The 21,054-nt window shown below is 39.5% G+C and overlaps 2 protein-coding genes across 2 annotated transcripts in view; one reads left to right on the forward strand and one right to left on the reverse strand.

Annotated features, from left to right (window-relative positions):
• LOC140928536 (uncharacterized) overlaps positions 1–12,572 on the reverse strand; it is a 28,828-nt gene extending 16,256 nt beyond the window's left edge. The window contains exons 1-4 of the mRNA XM_073378287.1: positions 12,403–12,572; positions 7,960–8,239; positions 7,475–7,543; positions 448–2,225 (exon numbers count right to left, since the gene is read on the reverse strand). Coding sequence (XP_073234388.1) covers positions 448–2,225; positions 7,475–7,543; positions 7,960–8,226 — 2,114 coding nt within the window. The 5' untranslated portion in view covers positions 8,227–8,239; positions 12,403–12,572. The remainder of the gene's footprint in view (positions 1–447; positions 2,226–7,474; positions 7,544–7,959; positions 8,240–12,402) is intronic.
• A 1,775-nt stretch (positions 12,573–14,347) lies between these two features.
• On the forward strand, positions 14,348–17,943 carry LOC140926959 (uncharacterized). The gene is made up of 3 exons (XM_073376630.1): positions 14,348–14,455; positions 15,186–15,509; positions 16,889–17,943. Exons 1-3 carry the CDS (start codon positions 14,357–14,359, stop codon positions 17,495–17,497), a joined length of 1,032 nt encoding a protein of 343 aa, XP_073232731.1. The 5' UTR covers positions 14,348–14,356; the 3' UTR covers positions 17,498–17,943.
• The last annotated feature ends 3,111 nt before the right edge of the window (positions 17,944–21,054 follow it).

Here is a 21,054-nt window from a genome sequence, read left to right on the forward strand (position 1 = left end):
CAAAGAAATGTACAAAAATGTGTGATGCACGTGCAAAGTTATTGCATTTTTGACTTTCTCGCTCCCGTCACCTATCCTAACACTCCCTATTAATACGCTTTACATCGGTCAGTTCTTGTTTTGGATCAAATCGTCTTATCCGTTGAGCCAATCGGGTCTTTCACTAATAACGCTATATCAGGGACGTGGAAGTAATCAGACTATTAAACTTTTTAACTATTTCAAGCTTAAAATCTCTTTCCTTTGCAAGTTTTCAAGGCTCTTTAATTGCAGCTTTTTAAATTGCATCATTTCTGCAACAGCAAATTTTAATGTACTCTTTACTCTTTAAAAATCACTTGGTACATCGATCACACAATCGACTAGACCGTTTTCTAGACGGCTTTGATCGCTAGAAAAGCCTTTCTGCTTCTTAATACATAACATAAAAACAAGCATTCAACCCACCTCGTCAGCTTTGCCTTGTTTAAACCCTTCTTTTTCTCCTTGGGACCATCGAGGCCAAGTAACTGAATCATCTGCCTATATTTTGAACGACGGTCGCCTGTGCCACTGTGCTGCTTTATGGCACTTCTAAGAAGGGACATGAGGCGGTGGCAAACCGCAGGGGACCTATTCTCGCCATCTTGAAAAGCACTCATGACGGACTGACAATTCATCTTCACCACCTCACGCTCCACCCACTTCTGCATAAACACACAAAGTGGTTTGTCGGATTTCAAAGCCTCTGTGCCACATAGCATCTCACAGGCTTCCACAACAGCCAGGATTCTATCACTAGACTTCGTTTGACTTCGATAGGATGTTTTTAACCAGTGATCGCAAACTTTCTCTTTGTCTGCATCGACGAGGACGGTTTTCCAATAACAGCACAATGCGGTTGAATTCAGCAGATCTGGGAGAACGAACACCACGTCTTTACATTTGTGTGTTAAGACCTCTATTGCAAAATGACGAAAATCATCCGATGAATGTAGCCTTGTATCAACAATGATGTCCTGCAATTTGAGAAGCCTTTCTTTCGACCACTTAGTTTCTGAGAGAACTTGCGCCTCAAGTGCTTTGCAGAAAAGACTGGCTACTTTGTTTTGCAAGCTTTCTGGCACATAACGCCAAAACAATGGATCGAGAAGATCCGGCTTTCTTGCACGACGTGAAATGAACTTGCTGTAAACGCTTAAAAACTCCTTCGTTAGGGCCTCTACCATGCCCGGGCACGTGCGAGACACTGTGTTATAGATATTCCAAAGGCAACGGGCAGATGGAGAAGAACTTACGGCGTAAGACAAATACCTTGTACAGATGGCACGGTCGTTTAAACCTTTGAGGGTGTCTAACAAAATAATCACATCCTGGTCGAACTGATATTCAGTGTACGTCTGTGATGAGAGTTTATCCACCACCTGCATTACATAGTTGGCATCTAACAGATTACAAAAATAGTTAATAAACATCAAGCTACCCGTCGAGGACCCAGCAATGAAAAGATGTTCAGCCACAATTTTGATGAACTTCAAACTACTTTGAGGCAGTGACGTGTAGGGACAGCTACGAAAGGAGGACAAAATCAAATCACAGCACTTTTCTCCAAGATAGCAGCAAGTGTAACCAGCTTGCCAGTTACGCCCGCGATCTACTAACTGGCCAAGAAGTGAACATAAAAAGACGGCCTGATAAGGAGTGTGGAAGTGACCCATCACATCTTGTATCCACTTTAAAAAGTGTTTCACGTCCTCTGTGGTAAACGACGGGTGGCCAAATCCTACGTGTTCACAATAAATTAGTAGTTCTTTCAGATTTCCACCATTGTTCAGTTGTCGGCACAACATTTTGATGAAGAACAATTGCCCAGAGAAAACACTTCGCATCCGGGAAGGATCACCAGGGTTGTGAAAAATGTCAAACTGATGCATCCCTTTGGTCAGCTTGCGTGCATTCACCTCTTGTACAATTTTCTCATCCCTTCGTCCAGTAAACATACTGTAGATAAACGTGGTTGCGGCCTTTAATAGTCCTTTATTGTATTTCACCACATAACGGTAACGAAAAGTCTCTTGATCTTCGGCGTGTACAAACAACTGGGGAGACCTCCAATAATTCTTGTCATCTGAACAAGGCTCGAGGGCCATCGTGACACTACCGTTGAGCATCGGCTTCTCTGTAACGATCTTCACTGACTCAACGCCGCCTTCCCCAACAAAGAGATGGAAGAAATACCTGAGATACTAAGACAAACAGTTGCAACTATTGTCAGCTGTTTAGTGACATTTAAAGTTAATCCATTCTAAAGGAGTTGTATCACGAAATTTATCAAAATTCAAAAACTGAGAAATTCCACTAAACTAAGTGAAACACAAAAATAACCACTCTAACCAAAAAAGAAGGTAAAAATAACATAGCAAATAGAAAAAAAGGCACGAATGTACAAACTCGGAGAAGACTAAAACGGATTGCAACTTTTGGTTTTTGAAAACTCGTTAGCCGAGGAGTTTTTCAATGTTAGTACATGTCATTTCTTAAGTTCCATAGCAAACAAGGACGCATAGTTGGTATAATTAACACAATAAACTAGACAGCCGTGATACAGCCCCTTTAAGAAAACTTTTTTCATTCAGAAATGAAAACCCTATTACGTCATACTACTAAACCAACTTGAGCCCCTCCTTTTTGAGCTATTTAGAAAAAATAGCTCATACGTCAGTGGTGTAAGCGTACACTAAAAATTGAAAAGATCTGTTTCAGCCCCAAAGTGTCAATTCAGCCCCTGCAGGCCAAAGTCTGATTCAGCCCTTCCTGGAGCCATTTGAGCACAATTTAGGCCAAAAAAGTTTTATCAAAAGGCTATTCCAGTCCACGGTAGGGCCCATTTCAGCCCTGGGACCAAATCAGCCCTAGCTAATTGGACTGTATTGGCCCTGATTTCAGGGAGCCAAATTAGACTCAAAAATAAGACTTTTACTCACCGAAACGGCCCTATTTTTAGGGCTAAAACAGATCTTTCTGATTTAGAGTGTATGTATCTTTGTGGCTTTGTATGTTCGGATGTTTGTTGCAAGAGCCAATAAGGTTGAAGTTACTACGAGTTGATGCGTAGGAACCAATGAGATCTTGGCATCTATTAAACATGGCATTGATAAAGGTCGAACAAGGGCACTTTGAGACCGCCACCTTGATACTTCACAATTTTTTCGCTTTTATTTCGGCTACAGGTGTTTAGGGCCCGTTTACATGGAGTGGGGGACCCCGGTCTAGTGGGGTTGGTTTCTTTTGTTTTCACGTTCTGGGGGACACAAAACAAAAGAAACCTACCCCACTAGATCGGGGTCCCCCACTCCATGTAAACAGGGCCTAAGAAGCATTACATTAAATATATTTATGATTCAAACGCTGTGTAAAGTGATGGATGCTGCTTCAAGACATTTCTGACCGAATTCGGCTATCGCGAACGGTACAACGCACGTATTTATGAGCTCTGTTTCACCTGCTTCAAGGTAGAGTATAAAAGATCATATATTTTCAAAGCTCTTCCAATGAAACAATAATTGATATTTAGATATGGGCTTTAATTCGAAGGTATGAAGCCTATAAATTGTGGTTTTAGATGTTTGAAAGGCAGCTTACTTTTTTGGAAGTTGTACCGAGTATTGTTAATCCTGCAAACAAGCTTTATTCTCTCGCTTACAAAGTTCAACAGACCTTTTTCGTTCCGGCAACAAACAAAAAAACATGAGTAAGTATACAATCTTCCCGCTCACTAAGTATTATAGTTATTGAAACGTATTTTATACAGTAAATATGCCTAACTTAAGCCTGGTTTACATATGATCGCTACGATTGCAGTGATCGCTGCAATTGGTGTTAAACTTCCTTGTGTTAATCCGACATCCCTGCGTGCTGATAGTCAGTGAATAATTATCCTCAAAACATTCGAACTCGTGACTTTGAGTTTTAGCCAATTCCATGCTCAACGTAATTGACTCCTTACCCATGCCTTACATATCTTTAATCAGTACATGAGACTGCTATGCTGTTTTTGAAGCCTGATGTGACTAAGAAAAATAGAGAATTGTTTTTTAGAAGGATTTGTATGGAGTCATCAGAGCATAACTGGACTAATATCTCGGAGACAATTTGTCCCGAAATGCTAGTTTTTGGCAAGTAGGGCTCTTGGATGTTGCTCTTTTCAGAATATCCTGACAAATCCCATAATTTCACAAATTAACACCTTCCTCTTACCATATTTGATTTCTTACTATTCCTCCGCATTTACAATTAATTAGTTCCACAACCACGACGCCGAAGTGTACGCTCCGTAGCGTCTTGTTAGTAAACAATTTGCGTTTTTTTACGTACGAATTGTAAAAGGGCCAAAGTCCAACATCTTCACGTGCAAATTAAGTGCATGAGTTATTTTTATACTTCTGTTTACTGGTATAAATGTGCGATAACTCGAATTCCCTCCCGTACGAACCACGAAAGGGGCAAAGTCCGACATTTTCACGGGCAAACTGTGTGATTCTACCCCTCATGCTGGCTTTTCACGGTTATAATAGTAACTTGAACGTGATGAAGACATCTTTAGTTTTGTAACTAGTGCCTAAGCAAAGGCTCTTTTCTTTTAATAAGCAAAAACTCATAACACTCCTGGAATTAAGTGGTCAGAGTTAAAGACTATTTCATTAAAGTAGAATCGCACGTGATAACCTCGTGAATAATGATGCAACCATCTACAACAATGACGAAAATCGTGGCGTTTCTTGGTTATTCGGTATTCGACGAGCTTCATTATCTTAAGAAACCATGAAGAAAACATGAAACCTTCGAGTTTTCCCTCCAAGCAACGTTTGGTGAATTGATATTCATAGTACTTTAACAATTTGTTTATTTTGCAACAGATGTCAGAAGGAAATACAAAGATAAATGAATCTTTAGTATGACGATTGACTCAGCTGTGCGCAGCGGTTCGCGTTTTCATTAATGTACAGCGATACCCAGTTTCGCGCAAAAAATAGTCTTAATTTAGGATTAGAATAGTAGATTGTTGATACGGTTACACTGAAGCATTCAAAATAGTTCATGCACGTTAACAGTGCCTTTATTTTCTATAGGAAGCGCCGTTTGAAGCTGCTGCTCCTGGTGACTAGTCATTATCCAGGCAAAGAGAGTTAAAAAAGGCTTTGTTGGTAGTTTCACAATTTAGGAGCCAATCCAACTAACCTCAGGCTTTGTCGTAAATGGGCGAAATATGCGAGGAAATAAAATAGAGTAAGCTAGACGTATTGTCTACACTTTGTTTTCTACAAGATTTTCTCGCCGAAATGTAAGGTCTTCATTTTTGTTACTAATTGTCTCCATTCTTGAAGGAAACGTATTTTAAGAAAGGCAGCAGGTAATGTATAAGGAGACAATTTTTTTTGCGGTTGAGAAATTAATATTTGAAAGAAATAGCTAAGTTAAGTTTCTTACCAGCAATGACTCCTTTTAAAACCACCCTAGCTATTTACTTGCTTTGTTTTGTTCTGACTCCAAAAATTAATCAGAGCTCTTTCAAACAGTTTATTGTATTTATTTATGTTCGCTTAATTTGTCATAGGCGAATTTTCCAAGAATTAGGGGCTAACTGTACCATGCGTGTGTTAACCCTTTAAGCCCTAAGAGTGATCAGCATCAAATTTCTCCTTGTAATATCACTGCTTTATAAAACACAGAGGACATGAGAATTGAGAACGTGATCACACAAGGTGAATCTAATTGATACTTCAACAAATTCTCTCCATCACTTCTATTGAAAACGTATAGGGATAACAAATGAGAATTTGAATTTTGATGTTAGGGTTTAAAGGGTTAAACAAGAAAGAAATTCGTCGTCGTTTGTTACTGTTATCCATAAAACAGAGCATTTATACTTTCAAGTCGTAGTCAGTGCAGTGGGCGTCAAAACACCTACTAGGTGAAAAGTGCGATGCACATTAATTCAGAGCTGCTGTTTTGATCATAAAAGAAATTTTTCAACGCATTTTCATGATCGTCGCTATCATGGTTAGTTACTGAGCTCCAGTCTCGCAACTGTGAAGGCACAAATTTTGAAGCATGTTAATTTTTGCAGAGGAGTTAGATTTTTCAAACCATACCTAACAAGCACAAAGCATGGAAAAGAAAAACGCTAAATTAAGTCATGAAATTTCGATCAGAAAGGTCCATTGAAAATCTTGTGCAGCTTCCTAACTGTACTTCTTTCAAAAATAATTTCTCGATTAATTTCACGGACGTTTCCAACAACTTTTCCCACCAAAATGAAGCTAAATAAATGCCCAGTAAAAGGAAAAAACGAGAAAAGAAAAGAGAAAGATGGAAAAGAGAGAATGCGAAAGAAAAAAGTATGCCTGAAGGTTGAAATCTGTGAGTTAGGAACAAAAGTTAACATATCACTGAACCTGTAAACAACATTGGTACATGAGCAGTTTCAGATCGTTCAGTCTAGAGAAAGTGCCATGAAAATGGCTTTTTTGCCAAAATCTCCAAAGTAGATGCAGGATTCTAGTTTGTTTTATAGCAAAATTCACTTCGATATTTCTTATCTCTCCACAGAAAATTCAAATGCATAGTCTGTTGGAAAAAGCACGCAGATTAATTGATTATTAAACCTTCGGCAAATTTTTTCTGGTATGCACATGCATACATATGGGCCCATGGAATCTTAAATTGTCTAAGTTCACCTTTTAACACTAAAAATTTATTGTAATATGATCATCCACATGATAATTTTGTCCTGAATAAGACTGTTGTTGACAGTGACTTTGACAACCTGTGAGCTGGTCATATCCAGGAAAGGATGTGGAAAATGTCAGTCACTGTCAGAAACATTCTTCCTGATCAGGACTAAAATCCCCCAGCTGATCTTGATTTATTCCTGCACCCACTTATTTCTATCATGACTCCTGGGTTAAAAACCATTCACGGACATAATCTTTAATACTAACATCATCTTAATTGAATATCATTATCACACCATCATTATTATCATAACTGTCATGACTGATCATCAGGCCATCTAAAAATTTAAAAATACAATGGAGCCTCCCCTAACAGCAAACTATTTACAACGGCCACTTCTTTGTTGAACAGTCCAGTCATTGACTCCTGCTTAAATCTCTCTACAACACAGCCATACTTCTCTACTACGGCCACTTTCTTCAGTTCCAAGGACCATTATGAAGAGCTTCAACTGCATCAACTGTAATTATCTAAGCTTAACCCTTTAAGTCCCAAAAGTGACCAACATAAATTTTCTCCTAACAATATCCATACATTGTCAAGAGATGAGGTTATGAGAATTGACAAAATGATCACCGCTTCTTTATCAAATTCTCTCATCCCATCCATGAAGGAAATGTATAGAGATCAGTTTGGAGAATTTGTATGTGGATATTAGGGCTTAAAGGGTTCATAAAAGAATGCCATTTCTTATCAGTACCTCTTCTTTATTATGAGAGGGTTCCTGAGGCTTAATACATTCCTCTTCAGTTGTATCATTTCCAACTTCCTGCAAAAATAAAAAAGTTCGAGAAATTTCTTATGTAAAATATTCAAAGAAATATTATGAAACTTATTTTAAAAGCAATGGACTAATAGCTTAAGTTTAGTGAAAAGTCAAATATTCACTTTAGTAATAACCTAATTAAAGTACAATTGTAGTTGTAAACAAAGAACATTAATAAATACTAGCTGGAATTGTTTCTTTTTCCTTCATTCATTCATTCAAAAGCAACATAAAAAGAATTAGTACTACTAATTGTTTATTTTTCCTTCATTTATTCAAAGACATTTAAAAAATTTGTGGCGGGTGGAAAAATACATTTTGGCAAGGAATTGGCCCTTATTTACACATAACCCCCCTCCCCCCACCCAAAAAACCCACTTATCACAGACTTAATGTCTTTATTATACTGTTTAACTTACAGATGGATTTGACTGCTCCTCCCATCCTGTAGCATGTGCTGAGCTACCAGGGCCTCCAGGACAGTTTGAAAAATATTCTTCAAAGCTTCTGTCTGCAAATTCTTTCCAAGCAGCTGCTCTCTGGTCAACACCACGACTGTCATTATTGTTACTGAAAGAGCTGCCATGTTCCCCTGTACTAGCTGCACCCAAGGGATCAAAACCAAGATTTATTGCACCATCAGATCCAGTACTTCCACCACCTCCATGATGAAAATCTCCAGACATTTTAAGTTTAAATCTGCCACGATTTAAGTAAGTTACACACTGAAAGTTAGGAAAAGTCATTTTCAGGGACCATTTAACTTAATTATCAGAAATAATCAATATCAAAAATCACTCAGATTTTTGTTAGTGAATGTTTACTTGGATGCACACACTTTTAAGGACAAAAATCCACAATTCCAAAATATCATTTAATGGGTTATTCCAGAAAAAATCCACACCCCCCCCCCGACGGATGGGGTCCTTTTTTAACCCCCCCTCTCACCTGGATTTCCTGAAGCACAAGACCCCCCCTCCTAACTGGATTTCCAAGGTGGAAGACCCCCCCTCCCGCCTGGATTTCTGGGAAAAAAATAAAAGGCTTAAATTTAATTTATTTTTAATGGAAAATACACGCAAACACGTCTAAATGTTTTTGTTTTAATTTCTAAAGCTTCAGCTTATATTAAACTAAGAATTCTATCGCGTGGAACTAAAAACGAAAGGAGCAAAAAACAAAAATGCGAACGACACCTGAACGAGTGACTTTACATAATTTCTTAGCTTATAAAAATCAGTGACCTTTTTCTTTCTTTGCGCTAAATATGAATATCCATTAATTCCTTTACGAGACATAAGGCAGCCGGCAGCATGCGTGTCAGTCTCGTCCACTGAAGATCGAGATTTTGTAACTGTTGTAAATCAACGAAATCTTTCAAAGAACAAAAGTCTACATTTGTTAATCGTTACAATTATTTTCTAACTTAAAGAATGGATGACTTCATTTGCACATCCTACGTTCAAGATCTGTAGTTCTACTGTGCACTGGAAGGGAAGTTCAAATTCGCGTTATAAACAGCTTTCTTAGTCCACCATAGTTACAAAGGTCGTTTCGCTTTCATTTAAATCGGAGAGGCAACAGTCATGCTGAAGAGAATGCAGCCAAGACAAAAGCACTTGAAATAGCTCCCATTCACGAAATGAAATTTTAACATGTTCATCCAACGAATTGTTTTAAAACCGGATTAAGATGGCTTTCAGATTCATCCAAATACAAACATACATGTTTGTTGCACCATATATTTGCAAATAAACTCGTTCTTGTCGTTAAATGTTCACTTTTTTTCTGGTAAAGGTAAATACGAAATAAATTGTGGCTGTAAGTAATAAGCATCTGTTAAAGCAGAAGCTAGTACGGCAGCAGAGGTCTCGGAGGGGTCAAATACACAAACCTGAGGGAAATTATTTAGCCAGAAAAACAAACCTTGCAACAAAGACACTGGAATTTGACGTTTTTCTTTCAAGGACTTTTTAAATATTTGAAAAAGAGGCAAACTAGGCTGATAATTTAAAAAGTAAACCTTAAAAAATACAAAGTGCGAATGCGTGAACGTGAATCAGTTGTTTTTTTTATTTTTATTTACACCAAACAACCGAGATTTCAAAGTTATACACTGTGGCGCGCAGGCTCTGGGTACGAGTAGAAATGTGTCAGGCGTTTCACGCTCTTCACGCGCGGGCTCTGGGTACGAGTAGAAATGTGTCAGGCGTTTGACACTCTTCGTGACAACAACGTTGCGACGAGTTCCTTCAGGCCCGTTCTTTAGTATCTTGTTCGCGTTTTCTGCTATAAAAGGACCTGTAAAGCAACTTAGATTATCATTTATGTCAGGTGAGAAATATATGAACAAAACATTTTGACTATTTTCAGGGTCTGAAAGCGCTTAAGTGTCATCGAACTAAACATTTGATTTGTATCAACTATCGGTCGAAATGACCCCTGCAGAAGACTTTTTTAAGGTCAACCCCCCCTCCCGCCTGGATTTCCGGAGTCTTCAACCCCCCCTCCCGCGAGAATTTCCAGAATCCCATCCGTCGGGGGGGGTGTGGATTTTTTCTGGAACAACCCAATGCTTATACTGGAGAAAAATTGATATAAATAAATCAACAAAATAAATGTATGAACAAAATAAAACTTTACCCTTTATAAATAGATAATTTAATTTACTAACATATCCCTTTTAAAATTACACATGATCCTGTTTTACTAATAATGGGGTATTTACCACACCAGTTAAAATTGATTAATGTAATTAATTCTTCAACCAGGAAAACAATTTAGGAGAGACCACAATGAAATAATTATTAAACAAGTAATTTTGCTTGGCCCAAGAAAAAATTTGCAGACACATTATTAGATGAATGTAGTAAAAATGTCTATATTGCACTGATTCATGCAATATGTTCTGGCTGAGTATCCAAGGTGAACTCCTCCATTTTCTATGTCAATTATAATGATAATGCTTGTTATCTTCATAAAATAATAAACCTCACTGTATACATAAAGAGAAATAGAAATTAGATAATTAGCAATAAAACAGAACCACGATACAAAATTTGTATTTAACAAATTTGTGTTAATAAATATCAGGGTGCATATAATTATGACCTGGCTATGGGCTCAAAAGAAAACAGATAAAGCGCTTTTGTCAGGCTTGACTTAACTAACCTTAACCACACATCTTATGTTATGGTTATTAAGCTGTAACCAAGACAAGATATTTTCACAGACAAATTAATGCTACCCCCTGCAGTTGACAAAGACATAAAAGCAATTGAATTCCTCAGAAATGAAACCTAATAGGGAGCTCAGAATTCTTTGATCTGCTCCCACCCACTTTCCAAGAATTGAAAAAATAATTTGACAACTTAATACTGTTGGTAGGATGGGGTTAGTCCTGGGGTAGGTTTTACAGTCAAACTGGGAAAACCATGAACACCAGATACATTTCTGAAATGTTATTGTGTTTCAAGAAAAAAGCCAATCAGGCGTGAGAAAACTGAACCACAAGCAAGGACGTTAATTAGTTTGAGGTTTTGTGGCTAATTCACAAGTCCTGATCTTTGTTGTGATTAGTCATAACACAATTAATAAACATTCCTGAGGTATTTCAAGTATTCACGGTTTTCCCAGTCACACTGTAAGAGCTATCCTTGGCCTTCAAATTTGCAGTTGTCTGTGCAAAGATTTTGCAAAATTATAATAGTAAAACAATACTATATAATGTTCAAGAAATAAATAGTAGCCAACTTCTAATGCCTCATTCTCCATATTTAGCAGGCTGATGGTATGGTAAAACTTTTCTGTGCATTTCTTTTAGGTGTCACAAAAACCACATTCTAGATAAGAATTTAGACTAAAACATGTGGCAAATCCCTTCCCCCCACCACCCTCCTCAGCAGTTCAGCCCACCCACTTTCTAAGAAGGCTTTTGTCAGACTCTTATCTAGCCTAACACATCCTATGTTATGGTCATTAATCTGTGACCCAGACAACATATACAACAAAATTTGCATAGTAACATTTGAAAAATTTACTCTGGTGAAGTGATTCTCGTATTTTCCCTTGAACTGAAGTTATAATAAAGTTGTTCAATGTGCTAATTTTCTCAGAAATGAAACCCCACAAGCTAAGGAGCTTTCTAGGAATACTTAGATCTGCCCCCCACCCACTTTCCAAGAATTAACAGTAAACTAATTAGTATGCTAATCTAAACATTGAAACAATAATTAGACAACTTGACAGTATAATGTGAGTTGGGTGGCGTGTTTTAAGAGCTATCCTTGACCCTCAAATTTGGAGCCATCTTTGCTCAGATTTTGTGTGTAAGATAATACCATATAATGTTGAAGTAATATTTAGTAACCAACTTCTGATGCCTCCACGTTCTGGATAAGAAGACCAAAACATATGTAGCAAAGCCCTTCCCCCCACCACCCTCCTCAGCAGTTCACCCCACCCACTGATATGGAATCAAAAAATTAAAATAGATTACTGAATAGACAAGAATGACGCTGCCAAAACATATCTGTTCAATCTATCTGCCGTCCTCTGTCGTTTGATAACTAAGAAAATTGAAGATAAAAATCCCATTCCTGTGGCCCAAAAGCTCCCATATATCGAATTTTTCCAAACAACTTTAATCGTGTAATAATCCCTTCACAGCATCCACCTCTCTTTAGTAACCGACCTAATATATGTAGATGTGGATGTAGATGATAATTGAGTTTAAAAAAGCCGAAGAAATAGAGGATATTAGACATACAGTAGTGCTACACCCCAACTTAACCACGTCATCCAAAACCACAGCGCATCATAAGATTAATGACAGAAAAAAATACATTTAACACTTATCTCACCTTTCCTTTCCCGCAGCAAAATCTTATTCACCGAATCTTTAACCTGCCATAGTTTCCAGTTGTTACCAGATAGAAACCATAATACAATTAGCTTGAAACAACACTAAGTTCTGCTGTTAAGTTCGGCACAAACTAATTTCTAGGAAAGTCGCATGAGTTTCGCACTACCAACACTTCCCACCACGTTCTTTCCAAGAATCTAAGAAACGACTTTCGAAACCACCCGATTCCAAGAAATTCACATTGCATACCTTTTATGGTAAAAGGATTATTGACACTTCGGTTAACCTATTCAGAAATCATAACCACGGTTCGTGGTTGGGATAAGAACAAACGAAATTATTCGGTACTTTTGGTCTATTTCACGAAGTTCGATTGAGGAACGCGTTTTAAGACGAGGTACGCATTGAGTGCTAACTTGCCTTAGTGTAAAGGAGTTCAACAAACGCCTCTTTCACTCATAACCCGGATCGTTTCCTGATCAACACAGTGAGCGGTGAACTGTCCATATTTAAGCTCATAGGTGGAAGACCTTTAAAAATCCTTCGTACAGGTACGTATCAGTTTATGCAGTATGATATTTGTCCGTGGCCTCGTAGACTCGAAGGTATTTTAAATAGACGGCAATATTTGAGAATTGGCTGAAAACAATTGGGTCCGCGGCAGAGTCAAGAAGAGAATGGCTTCTTCGCTCAAGGGCATCAAATTCAGGAACTTCGACCGTATTGGAAGTGAAGTGACTCTGTAGGACGTAAAGGTTGCTGCCCGCCAAAATGTTTACATCCACTAGCACTGATGTCAGGTAAATAAAACATGAATAAAAACAGTCCTGGGATTGAACCGTTCAATCAGTCTGGTAGCCGTACATATTCATCCAAACACTCGCAAAAACACGTGGGAAGAAATTCGAGCTGCTCGAGTTGCGCGGGCGCCTTTAAAAAATTCGCGCCTCTCTGTGTAGTCCTTCAGTTTTCATTTTTTCAGGGAACTTGAGAAAATTTGGTCGATTTTTTACTTAGCAGTGCTCGATTTGCAAGAAGGGTTAGGATTTAGAATGAACACATCACGTTATTGAAGTGGCGGGAAATGATTATCACGGGTGCAGCTAAAGAAAGATGTCTTTTTCCCTATTTATGAACCGAGAAGAAGGCGAGGTCAATAAAATAGCAAAACAACAACAACAACAACGAGGCAATACCCAGCCATCTTGATCGAACAAACTAGATCAATAAAGGGCTCATTTTATGACTAAAAAGAGGACTTTTGATTTTAGATTCTTTCGATATCCGCGCAGATATTACGATTGTAGGTAAGCTTATAGGTGCTTGCCACGTACCGATCTCAAGAAATGCTTGTCGTATTACAGTCAAACTGCTGTTTTCTAGAGAATATTACAATTTGCAGAGACAAAATACATTGGTAGCCACGTTTCGCTAGCTTTTTCTTTGCTTCCAAATAAAACTTCCCGAACTTCCCAGGATAAGAGCTCCTGACGTCAGCCAAGCTCATTCGCCGCGCGATCCCCATATAATAGAGCATTGACGAGTTCATCACCCTCCACCCCCACCCCTGCCACCTGGACGTTAAGCATCAAGTTAAACACGGATAGCAGGTTCCCACACAAAGTAAATAAGGTCATTTGACATTAGTTATCCTATGGTGCGGGCGGAGGCACGGTCACCTCATCACAAGAGCCAACGCCCTGAAACCTGCAACCAAATTTTCGTACCTATAGCTCAGCCATGAACCTAGTAAATCTCCAGCTCCTTATGTGTCTTTCCGTAGTCGGTGATTAGGGCGCCCACTCCGCGTTTGGTACGTTACGGGTTCCAATTCCATCAGTTGTGTTTCTCTTATCCTGAGCTTATAACATGACGATTATTTAACTTTTGATACAAATGTACCTTTGTAATTCAGTTTGGTGTGTCATCGTTACGTTCTTGGGTTAGTAAACATGTACTGTGACCTTTGCCAAACCAGAAAACTTCGCAGAGAGTTTCCTGCAAATGCCCTTACGGATAACTGTGAACATGCACCCCTGCATTGCCTCAGGGTGAGTAAAAGCAACAGTTCCATTCACAATTAGAGCGATTTTCGTATGACCTTGAAAAGTGGTTTCGGTAAGTGTTGGTTATTTGTTTTAGCAGCCAATCGATGAAAAGATCAAAACATGGCCTCTTCGTTCTCCCACCAAAGAAAAACCTAATATGGAGAAGGCATTGTTCGCTTGGCCACTTTTGTTGCACTATGACGTCAAAGCGAAGTATCTTTTGATTTCTAGAAATTCTCGGGCACGAAGTTTTTTCACCCGAGCGTTCACTTAACCAACCAACAGCCACGCGTGTTTGTATCCGTTCGGTAAACCATTCAAATCGCAATATTTCCGTTCGTTTGTTGTTTTCGTTTTGTTCGCGCTTTTTCATTTCAAGGTCATACGAAAATCGCTCTAACACTTTGCTGATGTTTGTGTGAATAGTACAACACTAATGTCAAGAGATTATAGTAGGACAGTGTCCTATTATGATTTCTTGCTAATCGGGTTTAGTGGTTCTAGCCCGTCTACACCAATGTGTTTTCTGTCAGTTGCGTCTTGGCCTTGCGTCCACATTCATATCAACGGTGAAAAAAAAACCGAGGTTTATGGGAAACTTTTTTCATGCATTGAGGGGCTATAGTGGCTACAACTACTCATCTCCTCAAGGAGTGTTTCTTTTGTTTTGTGTGTTTGTGTGTTTTTTATTTATGAAGTGATTTGAAAGTAAAAACAGCTTTTTTCCTTTCAGTGTGTAACAAGGCACGTGCAGAAGTTTCATAAGTGTTCTCAGTGCCCTCAAACCGTAACAATGGACAACCGACACTATATTGAATGCTTAGCCACACTCGAGAATCTGTTTCCAAAACCCGATGTGCCTTCTGCTCCTGAAGATGCCGACTGGCCATCCGCGGAAGGTGAAAAAACGATATCTGTTGTGATGTTGGGTGGCGACAGTACTGTTTTAGAGTACCAACCACATTTGACAATTCTATCGCTGAAGGATTTCGTAAAAAGAAGACTTGGTCCAGATCCAGACAAACAACGCCTGCTATACAAAGAACAAGAGCTTAAGGTAATGAACCTGCGTGCCGGGTTACTAAACATTAAGACCATACCACATATGTGAATGTCTACACTACGTATACCAGCTATAGCTTATGTGTCGACATGTACAATCCTCTGGCCTTCTGGTATAAACACTTTTCCGCACTACCACAAGTAGAGGCAGAGAAACCCTTATCCGATATGTGATGATCACTTTCAAGATCAGCGAGACGCAGCTTCTCTCGGTCATAGAAACCGGCCTAAATCACTATTCGTATATGTGAAGCAAAGCCTATGGTTTTCGTGCCAGAGCAACAGCCATCTGGTAAACTGTTCAATTGTAGGCTTGACATGTGCAACGGGGACAGCAATCGGCGAAGGTTAAGAAATCAATAGGTTTGAATGAGTATAACAAGAACTTTTCACGCGTGTCAAACATTTTGGTTTATTTCTTTACAGACGCTACATGACAATGACAAGAAATTTTCTGACAGGAGTGGACAGGGCGTACACACAAGACGTCCAGTAATTTATAACTGTCTTTTGCTGAGCCTGAAAGTTTTGACAATCCAAAATGTCTGGGTTATTTATGAAATAATGATGATAGCAACAGTTCAGCAAACTGAGTTGCGTAGAGCTTCATTTGTGTTGTAAATAATGACTCAGTCCTACTCGTGGCGAAACATTTCCTTCTTGTTACACTCAACTCTCTCACTTTCACAGCTGTTTTTGATTCAGTTTTGTCAGAAACTCATTATATAGTTTGAAATGTGTAAACTCGCGTTCAATGCTAGTGAATACTCATTTTTCTCAGTATTTGGAAACCCTCGTTGCGGCCTCAAAAAAGCAAAAGGTTTATCAACAACTTTGCACGTGCATTACGCTTTTTGTACATTTCTTTGCCGTCACTGCACCACTACCAGGACTACGACGAGATACAACATAAAAGTGCCTAATTTCACGTTTTGTGGTGGGCGAAAACACAAGACAACGACTTTATTTTTTTTTCCCGTAATTCGGTACAGACTTAAGAATTCAACTCCTGAAAAAGTTTCCTAACAATTGACGGACTGAATGAGATGGTATAAGCGCGATAGCGATATTAACTAAAGGGTCCTAAAGTTTGAAGCAGCGCGATTTCACTTTTTAAGTGACGTTTTCGTAGCCGTTGCAGTCCTTGTTGCTAGCGCTCCCTATTTTTTGAGCAGGCCCGGTAACGTGGAATAAAATTACGTCACGTCGATTACAAAGTTTGATTTATCAGTATGTTTTCTTCTCGTTCAAAATAAAGTACTTGCGAAAATTATTATTCGCGATTATCGGACAAAGCAAAAATATGAGAGTTACACCTTTCAACCCCTTATGAGTGTTTTTCTGGTTTTGTCTCTCACTACATTATCATTCCAGATTCACACAAGCACTGGCAAACAGGCCACTTTACAAGATTATGGTATCCAGCCATTCAGTACGCTGCATCTTATCATAGTGTTGTACGAGATCTCCGAGTCTCTTGATCACGCGATTTTTGACTTGTTCTGGGGCTATCCAACGAGAGGCCGTGATTATCTAGACGCTTCTGTGCTTATCTACAGTGGTAACTGCTACTATGGTTTTGTAGACTACTGCCATGGTCATATTAGTGGCGTCTCTCACTCCGGTGACGTAATGGATGACTGGAAGCGCCTCGGCCATCATACCATAAATGTGAGGTTGAAAAGCCTGCCCACTTCCGTCGACAAGCTCTTCTTCACGCTCAGTGCATGGAATTCAGCTAATATCTCCCGATTCAAACATCCCAGCCTGCGCTTTTTTGATGCTAAAGAACCCAAAAAGCAGCTCTGCAGTGACCAAATGCAACACGCCGCTTATTCCCAGGCCATTATCATGTGCAGCCTGTGTAAGATCAACCACACCTGGAAAGTGTTTAGTTTGCGCACGTTGTCCGCGGGAAATGCAAAGGATTATAGCCCATTAAAACAAACAATTAGTGGAATCATTGCCCAAGGATTGTGTTAGGAATCAGATGTTTTGATACACTGAAAAGACCTTGCAACAGCTCTTCAGTTAGAAAAAAAAACTTCAATAATCTTCCTTTTTATAGCAGTTGGCGTCATTTGCAAACTCAGATCGTACGTTTACGATTGTTTTTAGCTTATTCTCATACTATAAAACTGGTTCTCGGCTCTTTCAGGAGTGGCGCTTGTGCAAAGTTGTGTGAATTACATTAGTGCACTATTATAACCATTCTTTCCTTGTTTAGTTCGTATATATGCCTTAAAAACGAAAATTATAGCGTAGGAAGAATCAACAGATGCTGAAAAGGTTTGAATGTTTATCTCTCCTTCCCAGACCCATGGTCCCCAAGTAAATGACGTAACAGCAAAATCCATAATCATCAGCATCAACACTGGAAAGAATTAGTAATAATAATGATAATAATGATGATGATGATAATAAACGTAGTTAATCTGAGTTATAATTTATCCGAAAGTGTTAATTGTGGACACTATTTTTTCGTCTCCTACTGGACACGAGTTTGTCATTTACGTGGCCATGCGATCCACGCGAAGGCTATCCATTTGCATTGCAAAGGCATTATCATAGTTATTTTGAAACCCTTAGTGTTAATTAGTACGGCCCCCAGAGTCGAAACCGCGATATCCCGCTCTACAGTAAGCCCTTAACCCAATGAGCTCTTCGCGTTATTGCTCTGGTGTAGGCTTGATTACAAGCCGCTGAAATGAGCCGAGAAATGAGCCCGCGAGGGTGGAACACTCGACGGGGGCGGTTGGAGCTTTTGTGGCGCTTATTTTGGGACGGTACTTTTTCAGCTTTATAAAAAAAAAAGACACTGACGCGTTCGCATGTCTAAAGGTCGGTATACTTTAGGCGACAAGTCGCAGAAACATGTCTCGGCAACACGGTGCAGCGACAAATCGCTTCGTGTGTACTGGAGAATTTGTGAGAAAATCTTTGTTTTTGCGGAATTTGTGCGACTTGCTGCTATTGCAGATACAGAGATTTTCACAGAAATTCTCCAGTACACAGTGAAGCGGTTTGTGCCTCCGATGCCGTCGCCGCAACGTGTTGCTGCAACTAGTCGCCCGATCTGTACACACGGAGTGATTTGTCGCCGCGACTTGCCGCCTCGTGTGTTCCGACCTTAAACACCGAATTGACCAATCGCAGAGCGGCAAATTAAGTGCCTGAAGTGACGTTCAGTCCTCTCCACGAAATTCGCAATTGCAGCTTCCTTACAGGATTCCGTGTGGTAAATAAGAAATTCGGGCATGACAGCCAACTAACTAGCGCAAAAAACTTGCGCGGAAACGCTTCCTACGAAGGCTAACTCTTGTTATAAAGGACACCTAGCGGCGTCGCTTTAGAAATACAGCTAGTTATCTTAAATATACTTTGGGGGCGGAATTAACGATTCTTCTGTTACTCAATACTTATCCTCTCTCCCCAATCCCCCTCCCTTTTCCCCTTCCTCCCTATCACCTAACCCTTTCGTCGCCCGCTACGCATGCCAGACTTCCAGGACTTTCATGCTGGTTTGCACATTATGTCATTAATCAAACTAAAGAATTATCGAGCCTCCTGACTTTTTACTTTGGGTACGGTATAAGAGCAGCCAAAAACAAACATTGCTACGCATTTTCACTTCGAAAGGGTCTTTTTTTGTGCGTGATAGAGTACGCTTGAATTTCTAGTTTTGCGTGCCACGGCATTTACATGGCGGCCGAGAGAGCTGTCACGTAGGATAAAAAAGTAACTTATTTGGGGGACATTTGCTATCTGAACCGTTCTTGTGTTACAAAAAGTGCTAATATAATGTCGGTGTAATGTTTTTGATCGAGTTCCTCAAGAGATGAATCCACACATTCTTAACAAACTCAGTAACAGATGTTTCTGTGGGTTCCGGTCGGCATGTTGGCATGTTGTTGCCCATAGTGCGGACTATGCCCATCCGGATGGGTACCAATATGGCGCGGGCTCCATACAAAGCTCTGGTATAAATATGGGCAAATCATTTCCCCAAACATCTCGCATATTAAAAACTGCACTTACCTGAAACTCGACGAGGGCCTCTGTATAATTACCTCTTTTTCTTTCCCAGATTCTGGAATTTATCTATCGAACAGTTTTCGGATATTATTTTTTTTATGTTGTGACGAGACCAGAAACAACGACGACGGCGACGGAAACGAGAACGGCCAAAAAGTAATAATAGGTTTCGATTTATACAACAACTTTGCTCGTGCATCATACGCTTTTGTGTACATTTCTTTGCCGTGGTTGCACGACGACGACGACGACGAACACAAACACAAGACAACGATTCTCTTTTTCTTTTTCATGAACTTAGATGCAGTCCTTTAGAAATCAACTCATGAAGAAATCGTCAACATTTGACAAATTAAAAGAGTTGGAAAAAGAGCGATGAAGTTTGAAACAGCGCGAATTCCTTTTTTAAGAGACATTTTTGTAGCCTTCCGCCGTCGTAGTTGCTTAAGCCCCCTAATGAGGAAACTAACTCACGGCCCCTATACTATGGTGTCCACAATAACGGACTAGATTATGCACATGGGTCATATCTGCGCAACGGTCTCGATAGTTTGATTAAACAAAGGGGTTTTTTTAGTTATGTAGAGAAAATACCGGATGTTGAGTGAAAAGATGATTACGTGGCCACTGCCCACAAGAGGATTCTACCTACCCAGGAGCCCATCAATGACTTACCCTTATTTGGTATGAGTACCAGTGTAGCCTGTTCCAGGCTCTGAGATAGTCGGGTTCGCGAAATTGAGACTGAAACACGAACATGAAGATAAAACGGTGAAGAACTGGGGAGAGGAAGGGCTTCCTTAATTTTCCGGTCGCCGCCCTTCGCCGCCCCCTTTTACGCGTGCCTTACACCATCCTATCTGAGAGCCTGGAACAGTCTAGCTAGTACCAGTGATACCGCGCTGTTATCGCTGTTAATTTATCGCCAGAAACTGAAGGAACTCAGGATTTCTAAAAGACACATGGATTAGCACAGATTAGCCTAACCTGGGCAGATAAATTAACTTTTCGCGATCGTTTAGCGATAAAGTGAAATTTGTGGTAAATCTAGTGTCCTGATCTCATTTTCTTCAGAACAAATGGTTACACATAGGTCTTGTGTGGGCTTCAGAATCTGTGGCACTTGTCAGGTTGTTCTTGCAGTAAAACTCCCTGTCTGTCAGTTCTTCAAACCTGCTATTCGAATTTACACATACACGACTTCAAAGAGCTAAGGCTTTTAAAAATGAAAAAAACGGCGGCGTGTTGTTTAGCAGCTCTGTTTCACAAAACTATTTTCGGAGATTCTTTTGTGGTTCACCACAAAAAGGCATTGGTGGTAATTAGTGATAAGTTCGAAGAAACCATTAAAAGTTTTCTACAGATATTCCAACGAGAGACAAAGGGCTTTTTTCAATTTCCACTGTATCCTCTAGCTAGTACAGAAAAGATAATAAAATGAGCTCCCATCGAAGCAAAGTAAAAAACAGAAGAAACAAACTGAATAGAATTTTTAGGAGCTTCAA

Source organism: Porites lutea, chromosome 2 (assembly GCF_958299795.1).
Source record: "Porites lutea chromosome 2, jaPorLute2.1, whole genome shotgun sequence".
NCBI lineage: Eukaryota > Metazoa > Cnidaria > Anthozoa > Scleractinia > Poritidae > Porites > Porites lutea.